At 40.0% G+C, this 16,003-nt stretch overlaps 1 protein-coding gene across 3 annotated transcripts in view; it reads left to right on the forward strand.

Annotated features, from left to right (window-relative positions):
* The window catches only part of LOC122644199 (L10-interacting MYB domain-containing protein-like), a 43,578-nt gene extending 27,880 nt beyond the window's left edge, over positions 1–15,698 (forward strand). For 2 of the 3 annotated variants that reach the window (XM_043837817.1, XM_043837818.1), the window contains exons 3-6: positions 12,023–12,375; positions 12,454–12,957; positions 14,424–14,924; positions 15,018–15,698. In XM_043837817.1, coding sequence (XP_043693752.1) covers positions 12,025–12,375; positions 12,454–12,957; positions 14,424–14,924; positions 15,018–15,554 — 1,893 coding nt within the window. In that variant the 5' untranslated portion in view covers positions 12,023–12,024 and the 3' untranslated portion in view covers positions 15,555–15,698. Of the gene's footprint in view, positions 1–11,851; positions 11,941–12,022; positions 12,376–12,453; positions 12,958–14,423; positions 14,925–15,017 lie in introns of all 3 variants that reach the window. The other variant, XM_043837819.1, reaches the window with a different exon arrangement.
* Positions 15,699–16,003: the final 305 nt, after the last annotated feature.

Raw genomic sequence — 16,003 nt, forward strand, 5'->3', positions numbered from 1 at the left:
ATTTCTTTCACAAAACCAATTCTCAGTCATCAAACACAAACCCCAGGACCACAAAAATGGAAGTAGTAAGAGAAACCAACCCAATATATTTCTCTTGGATATTTAAAGGGAATTTTGTTCTTCTCAAAAACACAATCTTTCACTAAAAAGCATCCTTAATATCACCAAAAAAAAACAAAAATCGAAGCAAAACGTATTCAAGATCGCTCAGAAATCAAATCTAAGATAGATCCACCTCTTGCTCAGAAATCAAATCTACAATCGATACCAAGATTAGCCAGAAACCAATATTTTTTTTTCCAAACAAAATCCCAAAATCAATAGCATAATTAGAGCCACAAAATCCAACAACTATTTATTCATTACTGGCCGAAAATCAAAACAACAAATCCAATTCAACATAGAACCAAAACATTTCCAACATGGGTAGGTCTAATTTCATCCCGGGAAAGTATTGATACCTAAGAACAATTTCAGATGAATCATACGAACTACAAACATAGATTTGTGAAGAGGAGAAAAAAAAAAAAACTCACCAGATTCAAAACTGCAGATGCTCTTGGTCGGTCCTCTTGTTGTCTATTACACGAAAGAAGAAGAGGCATGGAAAGGGAAAGCTGAGCACAAGAGGACCGACCTTGGTGGTTTTCGTCGCTCTGAAAATTTATTTCTTAGTTTGTAGATGCAGATCTTTATTAAGACCGTTGCTGGCTGGCTGCCCTACGCTATGAGGTGCCGGCCGCCTTATATTCAGGAATTCTATTTGGGATTGGAATAGTAAATTAATGGGTTCATGGTGGGTGGCGGTGGTGCTGGAGGTGGGGCTTCACGGTGGTGATGGTGTTAATGGTGGGTGGCGGTGGTGGTGGGTATGTCAAAGAAGATGATGATTTGGGGAAGATGAGGGCATTTTTGGTCTTTTCAAATTTTAGCAAATAGGTCAGGGCAATTAGGTCTTTTCAAATTTTAGAAAAGATAGAAGAAAGGGTAGTTTGGTCATTTTTTAGCATTTAATACCTGGTGTGGACTTAAATGGCATTAGGGGGGTAAAGCAGGGGTGGTACGTGGAATATTGAGGGATGGTACGTGGACTTATCAGAAGCTTAGGGGGGTACGAGGAATATTGGGTGCATTACAGGGGGGTACGTGTACTTTACCCTATTTATTATTAACTACTTGATCTGATGATCGATTGGAGTTCTCCCTCAACTATTCTTGAAGACTGCTGAGATCGATTCCAGGGTAAAACCCTGACAATTATCGATTTTTTTTTGGGGAAGTTTTTGCTTGATGTCCTGTGGTTCCGGCCTACCTCTACATGTTATTTAGTGCTTCTGGAGGTTATTGTACTCTGTTTTGGGTGATGATGCTGCTGCTTTGAAGTTTTCTTCTCCTTCTCATAAACCCTGAGATCGATCTGCCTGGTTCATTGTTCTGGCTGCTTCCATCGGTGTGAGACTGCTGCTGTCTATTACCTCTGGTTTTGCTGAAGATTATTTTCCTTTTATTATCTGCTGCTGCTGTTTATTACTGCTGGTTTGGCTGCTTCCATTGAGTGATATTGGTTGCTGCTCCTCTACATTTATTATTTCTGAATCGGTTACTCTGGGTGCTTGTCCCTATTGATTTTTGAAGTTTATACACTATGGCTGATTCGAAGACCTCCAACGACAATGTGAATGTTCAGATTACATGAATAAACCTGAAGGGGGGTTCCAATTACTTATTGTGGGCATAGGCTGTTCAAGTTTATATTATAGCTAAGGACAAGTTTGACTATATTACTTCTCCTCCTCCAGAACCTGACTCTAAGGAGTATAGTACTTGGAAAAGGGAGAATGCTATTATTTTGATTTGGTTGTGGAACTCCATGGAGCCAGACATTGCTGCGAATGTTATGTTCCACACCACGGCAAAGGGAGTCTGGGATGATCTCAAGGAGACATACTCTCAAGAGAAGAGTATGACACGTATCTTCGACCTCTACGAGAAATTATTTCAATTTCAGCAGTTGGACAAGTCTCTCTAAGACTATTACAGTACCTTTAAGGGAATGGTCGAAGAACTAAATATGTTCCAGCCCCTCACCACTGACATTGAGAAGTTGAAGGCTCAAAGAAACGAGTTTTTTGTGTCTAAATGTTTGGCTGGTTTAAATCCTAGTCTCAAGGCTGTTAAAGGACATCTACTTGTTGGTGAATCTGTCCCTACCTTGAATGACACATTTTCTAGATTGCAGCGTATTGCTTCTCCTAGCTCCAAGCCCGACACCAATCCAAAGGAAAATTCTGCTTTCACTACTACTAGAGGCCATGGTAGAGGCCGTGGTTCAGGGGGAGGACGTGGATGTGGTGGTCGTAATTCTGGCGGACAGCATCTTGATAAAGCAGCCCGGTTATGTTCCTATTGTGGGAAGACAAATCACACTGTTGACACTTGCTGGTCCAAGCATGGGAAACCCGAATGGGCTCAAAACTTGGCCAGCTTCTGAAGATGGTTCTGATGTTGCTACACCTAGCGATTCTAAAGCTGGTTTAACCGTGGGAGATTCTTCTACCAACCTTCGTGATGAGATGCAACAACTCATGCAACGCATCAAGAGTCTGGAATCATCTACTTCCACTTGTGGGGCGACCACCACCGCTGCTACCTTAGCTCATGCAGGTACTCTTGTCGTTCTCCTTTCTACTACTTCCATACCCTAGATCATTGATTCGGGGGCTTCCGCTTATGACTGGTAAGCATAGTTATCAAGGCAGGAAGGCGACCATGGCGTTTTAGAGAGTCAAAAATCAAGGCGACACCGCCATGGCAGCAAGGCGCCCGCCATGGCGCTCAAGGCGACCAAGGAGCCTGGACGCCATGGTGACGCCTTGATAACTATGCTGATAAGTCATCGGTTTTTAGTTCTATATTTTCTAACTCTCACACCCCTCCTGTTATTGTGGCCAATGGTTCCTCTACTCCTGTTACCAGGCATGGTACTGTTTCTCTTAATTCTAATATTTCTCTTTCTTCAATCCTACATGTTCCTCAATTTCCTTTAAGTCTTTTTTCTATTAGCCAACTTACTAAAAATCTAAATTGCTCGGTAACCTTCTTTCCTTCTTACTGTGTTTTTCAGGATCTTCACACGAGGAAGACGATTGGTGGAGGATGTGAGAAAGATGGCCTATATTATTTGCATGGCGCTGCCCTGTCTGCTTCGGCTGTAGCTACTATTGTTGGTGGAGAGTCTCCGTTTCGATGGCATTGTAGGCTAGGACATTTATCTTTATCTAGATTACAGGTTGTTTTTCCCTAGTTTAAGAGTTTGAATAAATTAGAGTGTGAGGGCTGCGAGTTGTGTAAGCATCATCGTGCTACCTTTCCATCTCGCTCTATGCCCCGTAGTAAGTCTTTATTTTACTTAGTGCATTCAAATGTGTGGGGTCCTTGACGTGCTAGCAATAGACATGGTTTTCGTTATTTTGTCACCTTTGTGAATGATTATTCTCGGACTACATGGCTGTATCTTTTAAAGGATAGATCAGAATTTTTGCAATGAAATAAAGACCCAATTTAATGCTTCTATTAGAATATTTCGGTCTGATAATGCTCTAGAGTTTGTTCAAAATGAGATCTCCTCTTACTGTGCTTCTACAGGGATGATTCATCGGACTAGTTGTTCCTATACTCCTCAACAGAATGGAGTTGCGGAACGGAAAAATAGGCACTTACTTGAAGTTGTCAGGCCCTCATGTTGCATATGCAAGTGCCCAAACATTTGTGGTGTGATGCAGTTCTTACTTCATGTTTCTTGATTAATCGCATGCCCTCTTCTGTCCTTGGTGACAAATCACCTTTTTCTATTTTATTTCTCGGTGTTTCGAGTTTTAGCTTGCCTCCTAGAGTTTTTGGGTGTGTTTGCTTTGTTCACAATCTCCATCTCCATGGTGATAAGTTGGACCCTCGGTCCACCAAGTGTATCTTCTTAGGTTACTCTAGGACCCAAAAGGGGTATAGATGCTATGACCCTCTCACTCGCAGACAATTTGTGAATGCGAATGTCACCTTCTTCGAGGGTACATCCTATTTTTCTGACAATCCTATTGTGTCAAGTGATCCGTTAGCTGTGTTTGAAGCTCCTCCTATTCCTGCCATTGTTCCTATGACTACTCAACTACAGGTGTACCGGCGCAAGAGGCATTTTGGGCAGCTCCATACGAATCAGACTGGCCCATCTGCATCGCTTCCTGCACTTCCCTTAACCGCTGGTGGAGATCCCACCTTACCTGCTCTTCCTATCTCACCAGTTGATCCGGATCCTGATGACTTGCCCATTGCTACTCGGAAAGGTAAACGTTCATGTACTCAAAAGTCTTTCACTACCTATCCTAATGAGCAATTTGTTTCTTTATCCCATCTTCCTTCTTGTCCCCATAGTCATGCTACCTCGTTGTCTTCGTATACTATTCCCTGCACTCACACTGAGGCTCTTCATAATCCTATTTGGAAACAGGCCATGGATGTGGAAATGGATGCTTTACTAACTCAACATACATGGGAGTTGGTGGATTTACCTCCTGGTAAAGACCTAGTCAGGTGTCAGTGGGTGTACACTATTAAGTACAATTCTGATGGGTCTGTTGAGCGGCCTAAAGCCCGCCTGGTAGCTAAAGGGTATACCCAGACTTACGGTGTTGACTATTTTGAGACTTTTTCTCCTGTGGCTTGGCTGAATTCTGTTTGCATCATTATCTCTTTGGCTATGAATTTTGCTTGGTTGTTGTATCAGTTAGACATCAAGAATGCCTTTCTTTATGGTGACCTACTTGAAGAGCTCTATATGGAGCAACCTCCGAGCTATGTTGCTCAGGGGGAGAATAGTGGTCGTGTGTGTAGGCTGCACAAAGCCATTTATGGGCTGAAACAGTTTCCACGTGCATGGTTTGAGAAGTTAAGTTCTGTTGTCACACAATTTGGTTTTACTCAATGCTTCTCTGACCATTTTGTGTTCGCCGCCAAGGAGAGAAATTGGTGATTCTAGTGGTTTATGTTGATGACATCATTGTGTCAAGAAATGATGAAAATAGGATCCAGGAGGTGAAAAGCTACTTACAGCGGCATTTTTAGACCAAAGATTTGGGCCAGCTTTACTATTTCCTTAGGATTGAGGTTATCCGAAACAAGAAGGGAATCAGCCTGTCCCAAAGGAAATATGTACTAGATCTGTTGACTGAAACTGGTATGCTTGTTGCAAAACCAGTGGATACTCCTATGGACCCTAGTCACAAGTTTGGTTCTGATGATCGTGAGAGTTTTAAAGATGTTCATCCCTATAGAAGCTTAATTGGGAAATTGTTATATTTGACAGTCACTAGGCCAGATATTTCCTATGCTGTTGGGGTTCTCAGTCAGCTCATGCCGTCCCCTTGCAAGTATCAATGGGAAGCAGCTATTCGTATTCTTCGGTATTTGAAGGAGCCCCTGGGAAGGGATTGATTTATTATTCTGATGTTGATTGGGCATGTTCTACTAGTGACCGTCGATCTACTACAGAATATTGTACTTTTGTTGGGGGAAATTTGGTTACGTGGTGGAGCACGAAACAGACCACGATTGGCAGGTCTAGTGCTGAAGCTGAGTATAGAGCCATGGCCTATACCACTGCAGAGTTGATGTGGGTTAGGTCTCTCCTTGAGATGGGGTTTTCTATTCCAACCCCGAGGAAGATGTTTTGTGACAACTAGGCAGCCATCTATATTGCTAGTAATCCCGTCTTTCATGAGAGAACTAAGCATATAGAAGTGGATTGTCACTTTGTTCGCAGTGCTGTGTTGAAGAAGCTGGTTGAGACACCTTTTGTCTCTTCATCTGATCATATTGCTGATGTGTTCACAAAGTCTTTATTTGCTCTTATTTTTCGGTCTTCTTGTAACAAGCTGAGCATGGGTGATATATATGCTCCAGCTTGAGGGGGAGTGTTGAAGTCGATAGTTATATGGGCAAATAGGTCTTTGTGTCCTTGTTTTATTTCTGTTTTTGTGTTTCAGCATATAAAAGGGCAGTTCTATCCAAGTTACATTATTTTATAAATAAGCATTAAGTAACCTGCGAGAGAACATTCTGTTCTCACGCAGGTCTCCTCTTCCATGAGACTTGCTCTCTTCTTCTCCTCCTCTTTCTTCTTCTTCTCTCTTCTCTTCTACTTTCTCTAATCTGATTTTCTAACTTCTGGTATTATAACAATAATTATTTGGTCTACCATTTCTGTTACTTTCTAAATGCGGAAACTATAATCATATTAGAGCATCAGAATATCACATCGGTAAAACTATAAACATTTTAATAAACTGGCATCAGCCATCATATTGGAAACATCTAACTATTATTGCACTTTTGAAACCCTTTCTTAATTACATCAAAGCAATATCTCCCAAAATATACATCTCAAAAGTGTGTCAAAACACCAAAAATATCTGATCTCTCTCTGACCTTCTACTCAGAGGGCCCTTCGTCCTTCCCCTAGCTCGTCTAGTACACTTTGCATAGTGGCTCTCTGTTTGTACATGCTTTGTAAACAATCACAATATTGGGATGAGCTCAACTAGCTCAGTGAGAAAGAATGCAGTTCATATCATACTCGATGAATAAAAACAAATCATGCTATACTTAATAAATCATTCTAAAATATGTTGTACTCATGAATCTATCAATTTGGAATATGATATCTGATCATATTAAGCTATCATGCATGGCATATAAAACAATGCAAACATCACGTGTCTTTTACTTTCTCTGTGCCAGTCATCTCAGTGACCTATCACTCTGCATCTCATAAGGGTGAGGACACTATCTCGCAATTAGTAATGCCGTTATGTATCGCTGTCACACACTGATAGCCATCCCCAGTGTATTGTTATGTATCACCGTTGCACACTGGAGATACGTCTTGATTCGTGCCATTACATATTGCCGACGTATGCTAGGAGAGAGACCTTTCTAAGCCTCATCTAGTACCTAAACCTCTACTGGAAAGGGTTGGCAGTCACAGGGTTTCTACTATTCTTATCTTTTCAAGTCTTTGGTGCTCCTTTACTTTCTTTACGTACCTCCACTCAAGGTATAAAATTTCGCGATATATCGGTATCTCGGGCCTACCGAGATAACTGAAATATCCGAAATAAGTAGAAATTTCGCCGAAATATTTCATTTTTTCTGCAATATTTCGGCAGTCCATCTCGGTGGGTCTTTGGCCATATCTAGGCCTGATATTTTATGGACACCCTTATTTAAGCTAAATAAACACATTTAAACCTTCATATTGCAAAAAAATGAACTCAAAGTGGTGTTTTGGGCTTGTACCCTTGATTGACAATATACGGTCGCTGACCCTAATGTATAAATAGTTAAATACACATTGATTAGGCAGTCAAAGACATAAAAGAAATTTAAACAAACTAATTAAAACTCATAAGAAGTGAAAAATCCTTGGAGGATGAGCTTGGATGATGCTTCGACGTGTTTCTGGTGACAATCTATCGAAAATGAAGAAGAACAATGCTTGGATCCAAGTTGGAAGAGTGGAAGAAAGCAAAAACAGAAGCAAGATAGTGTTATGGAGGTCTCTGCAGGTCTCGGTCGAAATTTCAACCAAAAATTGCGAGATATGGTATTTATAGCATGGGTTACTTAACCCTTTAAGTGGCATATACCATATTTTGGCAATATTTCAGTGATATACCAAATTGTTCCGAAATGTCCCGAAATATCGTCGAAATATGTACTTTTTTTGTTTCGTTTTCGCATTTCGTCTCGGCACTACCAAAATTTCTGAAATTCACCAATATATCGGCGAAATTTCGCAAAATTTTGTACCATGCCTCCACTTCCAGTCCACATTGTTCTCAACTCAAGGGTGAGCTGGACATTGATGGAGTCCCTATTGTCCCCCATACTGGTGGGGTAGACATTGAGGAACCCCATTATCCTTTTCATTCATTTTGTTGAAACGGACATTGATGTAACATTCAGTTTCAGTTCTTTACTGTTAACTTATCATGCCTCACATCTTGTAATTAATTCATAAAACATCATTTCATTTCATAAAAAATAAACAACCATAACCTTATCCCAACTAAATGGGGTCGGCTACATGGATCCGAAGAGGTTATGACAGTGAAAGAAATAAGAGAAGTAAAAAGAAGTAAAAGGAAGAAGAATAGAAAATAAGTAAAGGAAAGAGTCAAAGCAGCATCCTAGGAACATTCCCCTACAAGGGGTCAGCTACATGGGTCCTTGTCCTCCAAACAACTATCTGCGGTCATTACTAGGATCGAGCCCTATCACATGCATAACCTTTCTTACCACTTCTCCAATAATCATCTTAGGCCTGCTCCTACCTCTTTTAGCTCTGGCAAACTGAATCTAGTCACTCTTTCTTACCGGTGCATCCATAGGTCTCAGTTGGACATGACCATACCACCTCAAGCGGCTCTCAAGAAGCTTGTCCTGGATTAGTGCAACTCCCAATTCGGTTCTAATACAATTATTTCTTACTCTATCTCTCCTGGTCTCGCCACACAGGCACACATCCTCCTCAACATCCTCATCTTCGTTACACTCGTCTTATCTATACTACTCTTCTTAACTGCCCAACATTCGACTCCATAAGTTATGGCTGGTCTTATAACTATCCTTTAGAATTTCCCCTTAACCTTAACAGGCATGCACTTGTCACATAACACTCCCGATGCTCCTCTCCACTTCATGCATCCTACTTTAATTATGTGGGAAACATGATCCTCTATATCACCCTCTTTGTTAATGGTTGACCCCAAGTATCTAAAGCATTCACTTTGTGATAGCTCTGGCTCCTCAAGATTCACCACCTCATCACCTCTCCTGGTTTGACTGAAGTTGTACATCATATATTCTGTCTGTGTTAATTTAAAGCCTCCTGATTCCAAGCTTGATCTCCATAACTCTAGCTTTGTATTAATCCCTTCTACTGTCTCATCTATCAAAACAATATCATCAGCGAAAAGCATACACCAAGGGACCTCATCTTGGATGTGCCTGGTTAAATCATCCATTATGAGTGCAAACAAACAGGGGCTTAGAGCTGATCCTTGGTGTAACCCCTCTGCAGTTTTGACACTTGTCACCACGCCTTCATACATATCCTTGATAATATCCACATAGTTACTTGAGCTCCTTCTCTTCTCTAGGACATGCCAAATGAGCTCTCTAGGGATTCTATCATAGGCCTTTTCTAAGTCGATAAAGATCATATGGAGGTTCCTTTTGGGAGCTCTAAATATTTCCATAAGTCTCCTTACAAGGTAAATAGCTTCTGTCGTGGATCTCCTTGGCATAAAACCAAATTGGTTCTCCAATATAACAATATCTCTTCTTAGGTGGACTTCAATGATTTTTTCCCAAAGTTTTGTGGTATGACTCATTAGTTTTATGCCTCTATAGTTATTGCAGTTCTGGATATCACCTTTATTCTTATAAATCGGGACTACAATGCTTCTCCTCCACTCATCTGGCATTTTCTTTGTACTCAAAATCTTGTTAGACAACTTGGTTAGCCAAGATATTCCCTGTGCTCCTAAGCTCTTCCACACTTCAATTGGGCTCTCATCTGGTCCCGGTGATTTCCCTACCTTCATCTTTTGTAGGTTCTCTTTAACTTCGGCCTCACCAACTCATTGTAGATGTCCATGACGTGTGTTGTTCCTCTCCACTTCCGAATCCATCTTATCGGTCAAGGTAGCTCCATTAAGTAGGTTGTAATAATATTCACCCCATCTCTCCATAATGTCCTCATCTCGTATTAGAGTTCTACCATCCTCACTCTTAATGCATCTAACATAGTCCAAATCTTTTCTCTTGCTTTCTCTTATTTGGCTATCCAATAAATTGCATTTTCCCCTTCCTTTGTATTAAGTTTTTCATAGAGGTCATCATATTTCTTCGCTTTTGCTTTCCCCACAATCTTCCGAGCTTCATTTCATTTCATAATAAAACATAATTAATCTCAGAGGCAATGATACTATATATAATATTGGGAAAACATGCAATGATATGACAAAATTCCCCTCACCTATGTGTGTCTCTACTATACTGGTATCGCTACTGTTCTCAACCAGTCGTATTTACTAGCTCTTTGTCACCTTTGGATCAAATCGGATTCTTACATAGCAAATCATGCATATTAGACCTCCCCTTAATACTCTTAGAATAGACAACCATTCTACACTTCCATGATTGTAGAGTGCTGTTCCCTTACGTGCTCTTAGCAGCTGGAGTCTGGCTTCCTTGACTGAGCTCCTTACCGATAGTAAGGAGCTCGAGGAGCTAACCGACCCCCAAAACTGGCTGAGTAGGTAGAATGCTCTGCTACCAAGTTGAGTTCTGTTGTATAGAACAGAACAAAGCCTAAGATGGAGAGTTGCAGCAGTATGTAGTATAGGAGGAGATGTGAAAGAGAGGGAAGATTGGTCTGTTCACTACTGCCTTTTCCCTTATATATTACTTGCCATAATAGAATGAAATTATAAGAATACCCCCATACATAACTCTAATTCCTATTGCCATACATAAGTCTCAATTCCTATTCCATACACATTACATTGGTATTCCCAAAATACCCTTACATGTTATTCCAACATTGTGTTGATATACATTGTTGTTACCCTTACTAAACTGCTCAAGCTTTTGGGATAAGTGGTTGGAACATGGTATCAGAGTGGGGAGGTCTAGTGTTTGATCCCTGGGAAGTGCAACATGGCTCCTTGACACATTCTCCCCTTGGTTCCATGTGATGGTTTTTCTGCTTGAGTGTGTGTCACGTGCAGGGCCATGTGTGTATAGGTCTGCATGTGCAGAGGGTGTTGATATACATTGTTGTGCCCTTACTTAACAGCTTGAGCTTTTTGGGATAAGCGGTTGTAAGTCATAGTTGTCAAGGCGTCACTTAGGCGTCCAGACGCTTTGGTCGACTTGGGCGCCTAGGCGGGTGCCTTGGACGCCTTGGTCACCTACTTGGGTGTCGCCTTGATTTTTACCCTCTCCAACGCGTTGGGTCATCTAACCGCCTTGACAACTATGGTTGTAACAATCTCGAAACCTATCGGCGCTATCAGGTATTGTATCAATACTTGATACTAAGAGTACAAGAAAGAATTAAGTAATGCGTGGTTAGTGATTGCTTATCTAATACTTTTGCTAAACATGTGATGGTGAGACTGAAGATTGTTTATAGGTCTGATTATGTTTAGGGATGTAAATGGATAATTGGAAATCCGAATTTGATCCACATCCGTATCCGTTTAGGGACATCCGTATTTGTTTAGAGATATCCAGAAAAAAAATCTGAATACTCCGATAAAAACAGTCCGGAAAAAAATCTGAATACTTAATAATAAAAAATTAAATAAATAATGATTTTGAGGGTTTTTGAAGATTCAACAGGTTCTAGAATATGAGGAAAAGAGAATTGTGATCTAAGAGATATGGACTGAGAGTGAATTGTATCCGCTAGGGGGAGGAAGGTCCGGCTAACACAAGGCAAAGATGTACATGGATGGACGAAAATGCAAATTCGATCCGCATCCGAATAGATCCGAATCCGTTTAGAGGTATCTGTATTCGGCCAGGGAATATCCGGATCTGATCGAATCCGATCCTTTTACAAGCCTAATTACGTTTTCTTCCTTCATCATATATCATGAGTAGGGCTTAGGTCTTGAGAATTCGATGTAAATGAACCAACTTTGATATCTTGTACCAAAAGTTTTGTTGTACTGTAGCCAAAGATTCCATTTCTGTTATATTTTTTCCCAGTCTGCACTCTGCACAGACAACCTCAATTTTATAATTGTTCAGTTTGAAGATTCGTACTGCACTCTTCTGGCAGTTTATCTACTAACTAAAGATCTCTAGACTGAGGTACCTTTTGAATATTTTGTTATGCTGACCCTTCTGCAGTGATAAACATAGCTTGTTCATTACCTCATCCGTGAATTTTCAGGAATGGAATCTAATTCATCTCAGCTTCGGAAATGGAACACGAGAGAGAAAGCAAAAAATATGATGTGGACAAATGAAATGGACCGTTGCCTCACAAAGGCTCTTGTACAGCAAGTGAAAAAAGGAAATAAAATAGATAAAAGCTTAACATCCACTGCATATACAGCTGCTGTTGCAGTATTAAATAAAAAATTTGCACTTGATTTGAACAAAGAGCACATAAGGAATCGGCTCAAAACATGGAAGAAGCAATATGGTGTACTAAAGGAGCTCCTTGCTCAAAGTGGTTTTCAGTGGGATGACAGACAAAAGATGGTTGTTGCAAATGATTCTGTATGGAATGAATACATCAAGGTAAGAATTTGTATAATTTGTTGTAAAAAGCACATAATGATTATGGTTACTTGCTAATTCAACCTATATTCGTAACAGTCCAATCCTGATGCCAAGGCGCTTCGGTCGAGGTTCATAGAAAATTATAATGACTGGTGTATGATATTGGGTGATTATCAGCCTACTGTGAGCTCTTACAGGACCAAAGTTGAAGTCGATGTGGACTTGACTATTGATGACGATGAGTATGTAGACGATGCTGATATGTTTCAGATTTGCAATGGCAGCTCAAAAGAGAAGGGTAAAAACCTGATGTGGACAAATGAAATGGACTGTTGTCTCACCAAAACTTTGGTAGATCTAATGAAACATAGTAACAGAAAAGACACTGTTCTGAATAATGCAGCATATACTACTGCTGCTACTTCTTTAAATGAAAATTTCGGGCTTGATTTGATGAGAGACCATGTCAGGAATCGGCTTAAAACCTGGAGGAAACAGTATGGGGTTATGAAGGAACTTCTTTCTCAGAGTGGGTTCGAGTGGGATGAGAAACAAAAGATGGTCATTGCGAAGGATTCTGTATGGGATGACTACATCAAGGTGCATGAAATATTGGGAATTTTTTTTTCTCTTTCTCAGTTATGAAATGCATGCGTTAATTATAAATACTCTACTTTTTTCTCATAATTAATAATCTTTAAATGAATGCACTCTAGATTTATTATTGAAATGGAAAACCCATTCCATTTTGTATAATCCATAATTATTTTATTTTTGTTTATATCATTGTTTGCATGTACTGCTGGAATATGAATTATTTAAATATTCCTTATTTGAACTAAGCACTTGAATTCTTTACACATTGCACAGATAATGGTTATAATATGAAATAAACTTATATGTTGTATTATGTATATAATAGAACAAAATGAATATGCAAGCTTCACCTGATTACTAACTTGAATCATACAAGAAACAGTCCCTTGTCATCTACTCTAATACTTTTATTGTATAACCTGATTAAGACAAAGCGATAAGAGATTTTCTCGAAGATATAGTGCAATCTTTGATATGAAACAAAGCCACTTGGATATAAATTATGAGACTGCTTGCTTATTTTCTTGAATGACCTGTTTTATGCCCAAATATCTTCATTATTAGAGTTAATACTGTGCGTGATGGATCAACCTATTTTTCACATTGATAAACTGTTTCTAGAGTATTCAACTCAAGATTTATCGGAACTACTGGGGTTGCTGTGTTAATCTGTTGAGATTCTACTCTATCTAGGGACTCATTTTCTTTCTGACCAACTTTAACCCGAATTTTTCTTTGGCGTCTGGCTTCTTTCAACACATCATCCCTCACTGGTGCAATCATTGCTCTTATTTATTGATGGAGGATTAGTATAGATCCTCCTGATATGGGCAGCAACCACAAAACAGTAGATGACCACATACAGGTGCAGAAAATCCTGCAAACACCCTGAAAATCAATTAGCATAAGAAACCTTTCAAAGGTTTCCCCCTTCAGATGATTTACCAGAATATACGAGGCCAGCCCACAATTCAAATGTGCAGAAATGGTCACTGGTGTGTTTGGTGTAGGTCAACTTTTTTGATTAATAGGAGTATATGCGTGGTACATGAAATGTTTTTAGTTGCTACATAGTTCTTAATGAGTTTGATGTTCTTTCAAATGTATTTACTGCCCAGCAAACACATGTTTTATACTTGTTTTCTGCCATATCAATTATCAAAAATGTTGAAACCTTACATGAAAGAAAGAGGAATCAAAAGAACAAGGTTAGTGTCTTACCTGTCTCTGTATTTTTTAGGTTTTCCTCCATATTAGAATACACAATATCATAGTGAAGGGCCTACAGTGCAAACACTACTACAAACTTTGGCCTGTAAATATCCTGGCATTGCCTTGCCTAGAACCCCCCTGCCCCTGCTCGAAACACCTGGGGTTGTCAAGGTGTTTTGACAACACTGCATATGAGCCACTTGTTTATTTCAATCTAATATCCTCTAATTGCTAATCTTGAACTGTGATGCCTGCAGACACATCCTGATGCCAAGGCCTTACGGGCAAGGTACATTGAAAACTATGATGAATTGTGCCTCATCTTTGGCAATGATCAGTTATCTGAAAGTTGTTACAGAAATGGTATGGAACTTGATATCTACTTGCCTGCTGAGAATGAGGGTGTAGAGACTGTTGATGCATGTCAGACTCGGGTTGATGACCCAAAGGAGAAAGGAAAGTACATAGTTTGGACAAATGAAATGGATCGTTGTCTCACCGAGATATTAGTAGATCAAGTGAAAAAGGGGAACAAAAAAGAGAAATTTCTAAACAACGTGGCATATCTAGCTGCTGTAAAAGCACTAAATGAAAGATTTTCTCTCAACTTGAGCAAGGACCATGTGAGAAATAGGCTTAAAACTTGGAAGAAGCAATATGGAATGTTGAAGGAACTGCTCTCTCTGAGTGGGTTCCAGTGGGATGATGAACGAAAGATGGTTGTTGCACATGACTCTATATGGAATGAGTACCTCAAGGTGGTGCTACTTTTTGGTCAAATCTGGTATTATTTTTATATTAGATGCTCAATGATTATATTTTACTTGCTTATTTACCTTTGTTGCCTACAGGAACATCCAGATGCAAGGGTTATCCGAGGGAAACTCATTGAGAACTACGACGAGTTATGTGTTATCTTTGGCAATGATCAGACAACCGGAAGTCATTCGAGAAATGGAGCCGACAATGAGGAACGTGTCGAGGTTGCGGATCAGTGTATGTCAGTGGATAATGACATCAACCCTGGTGACATTGGTGAGGGCATGGAAGAGTCAACCCAGCAGACTGGAGCTCAACCTGCTTCATCATCGCGCTCCAAAAGGCCCTTAAAGAATAAACGTGCCAACGATATGCTATTGGAAACCATGAGTGCTATGGCCACAAATATTGGAAGAATAGCAGATGCACTGGGGCAAAATAGTAGAACCGTGAATTTCGATGAATTGTTTGATATGGTTCAGAAGATTCCAGGTTTCGACGATGATCTTATTATTGAAGCCTGTGAATATCTCTCCATTGATGAGAAGAAGGCTATGATGTTCTTAAAATTAAATGAGAGGCTAAGAAGAATATGGTTGTTAAAACGATTACGCGGTCACAGTGATTAGTAAGTATACTTTGCACAGGTTCTAATGTTAGATTGTTTGGTCATTGTTCATGTGGATGGTTTGTACATAAGTTTTCCCCTCCATCGCAAGGCCTTTACTAAATGTGTTACTTAGATCTTTCTTTTAAAGCTATTGGTATTCCTAGTGAGTGGTTTTTTTTATCGATATGGTTTAACTACTCTTGATCAATCTCTACAACCTTACCTTTCATTATCTTTCTACCTGAACCTTCCCACAATAGATCACCCAAATCCCATCACAGATGGGAGTTTTGATCCATCATCCCATGAAGCAGGCTGGGGTTTAATACTTATTTCTAACCACCAATTTACTGGGCATGTATGGACTTTGGCTATATAGGATGTCCACAAGCTGAAGCAAGGGGTCGATGTAAGGGTGTCAACTGGGATGGTTCTCAATATTTGGGACGGGCTTGTACTGGTACCGGT

This window comes from Telopea speciosissima, chromosome 10 (genome assembly GCF_018873765.1).
Source record: "Telopea speciosissima isolate NSW1024214 ecotype Mountain lineage chromosome 10, Tspe_v1, whole genome shotgun sequence".
NCBI lineage: Eukaryota > Viridiplantae > Streptophyta > Magnoliopsida > Proteales > Proteaceae > Telopea > Telopea speciosissima.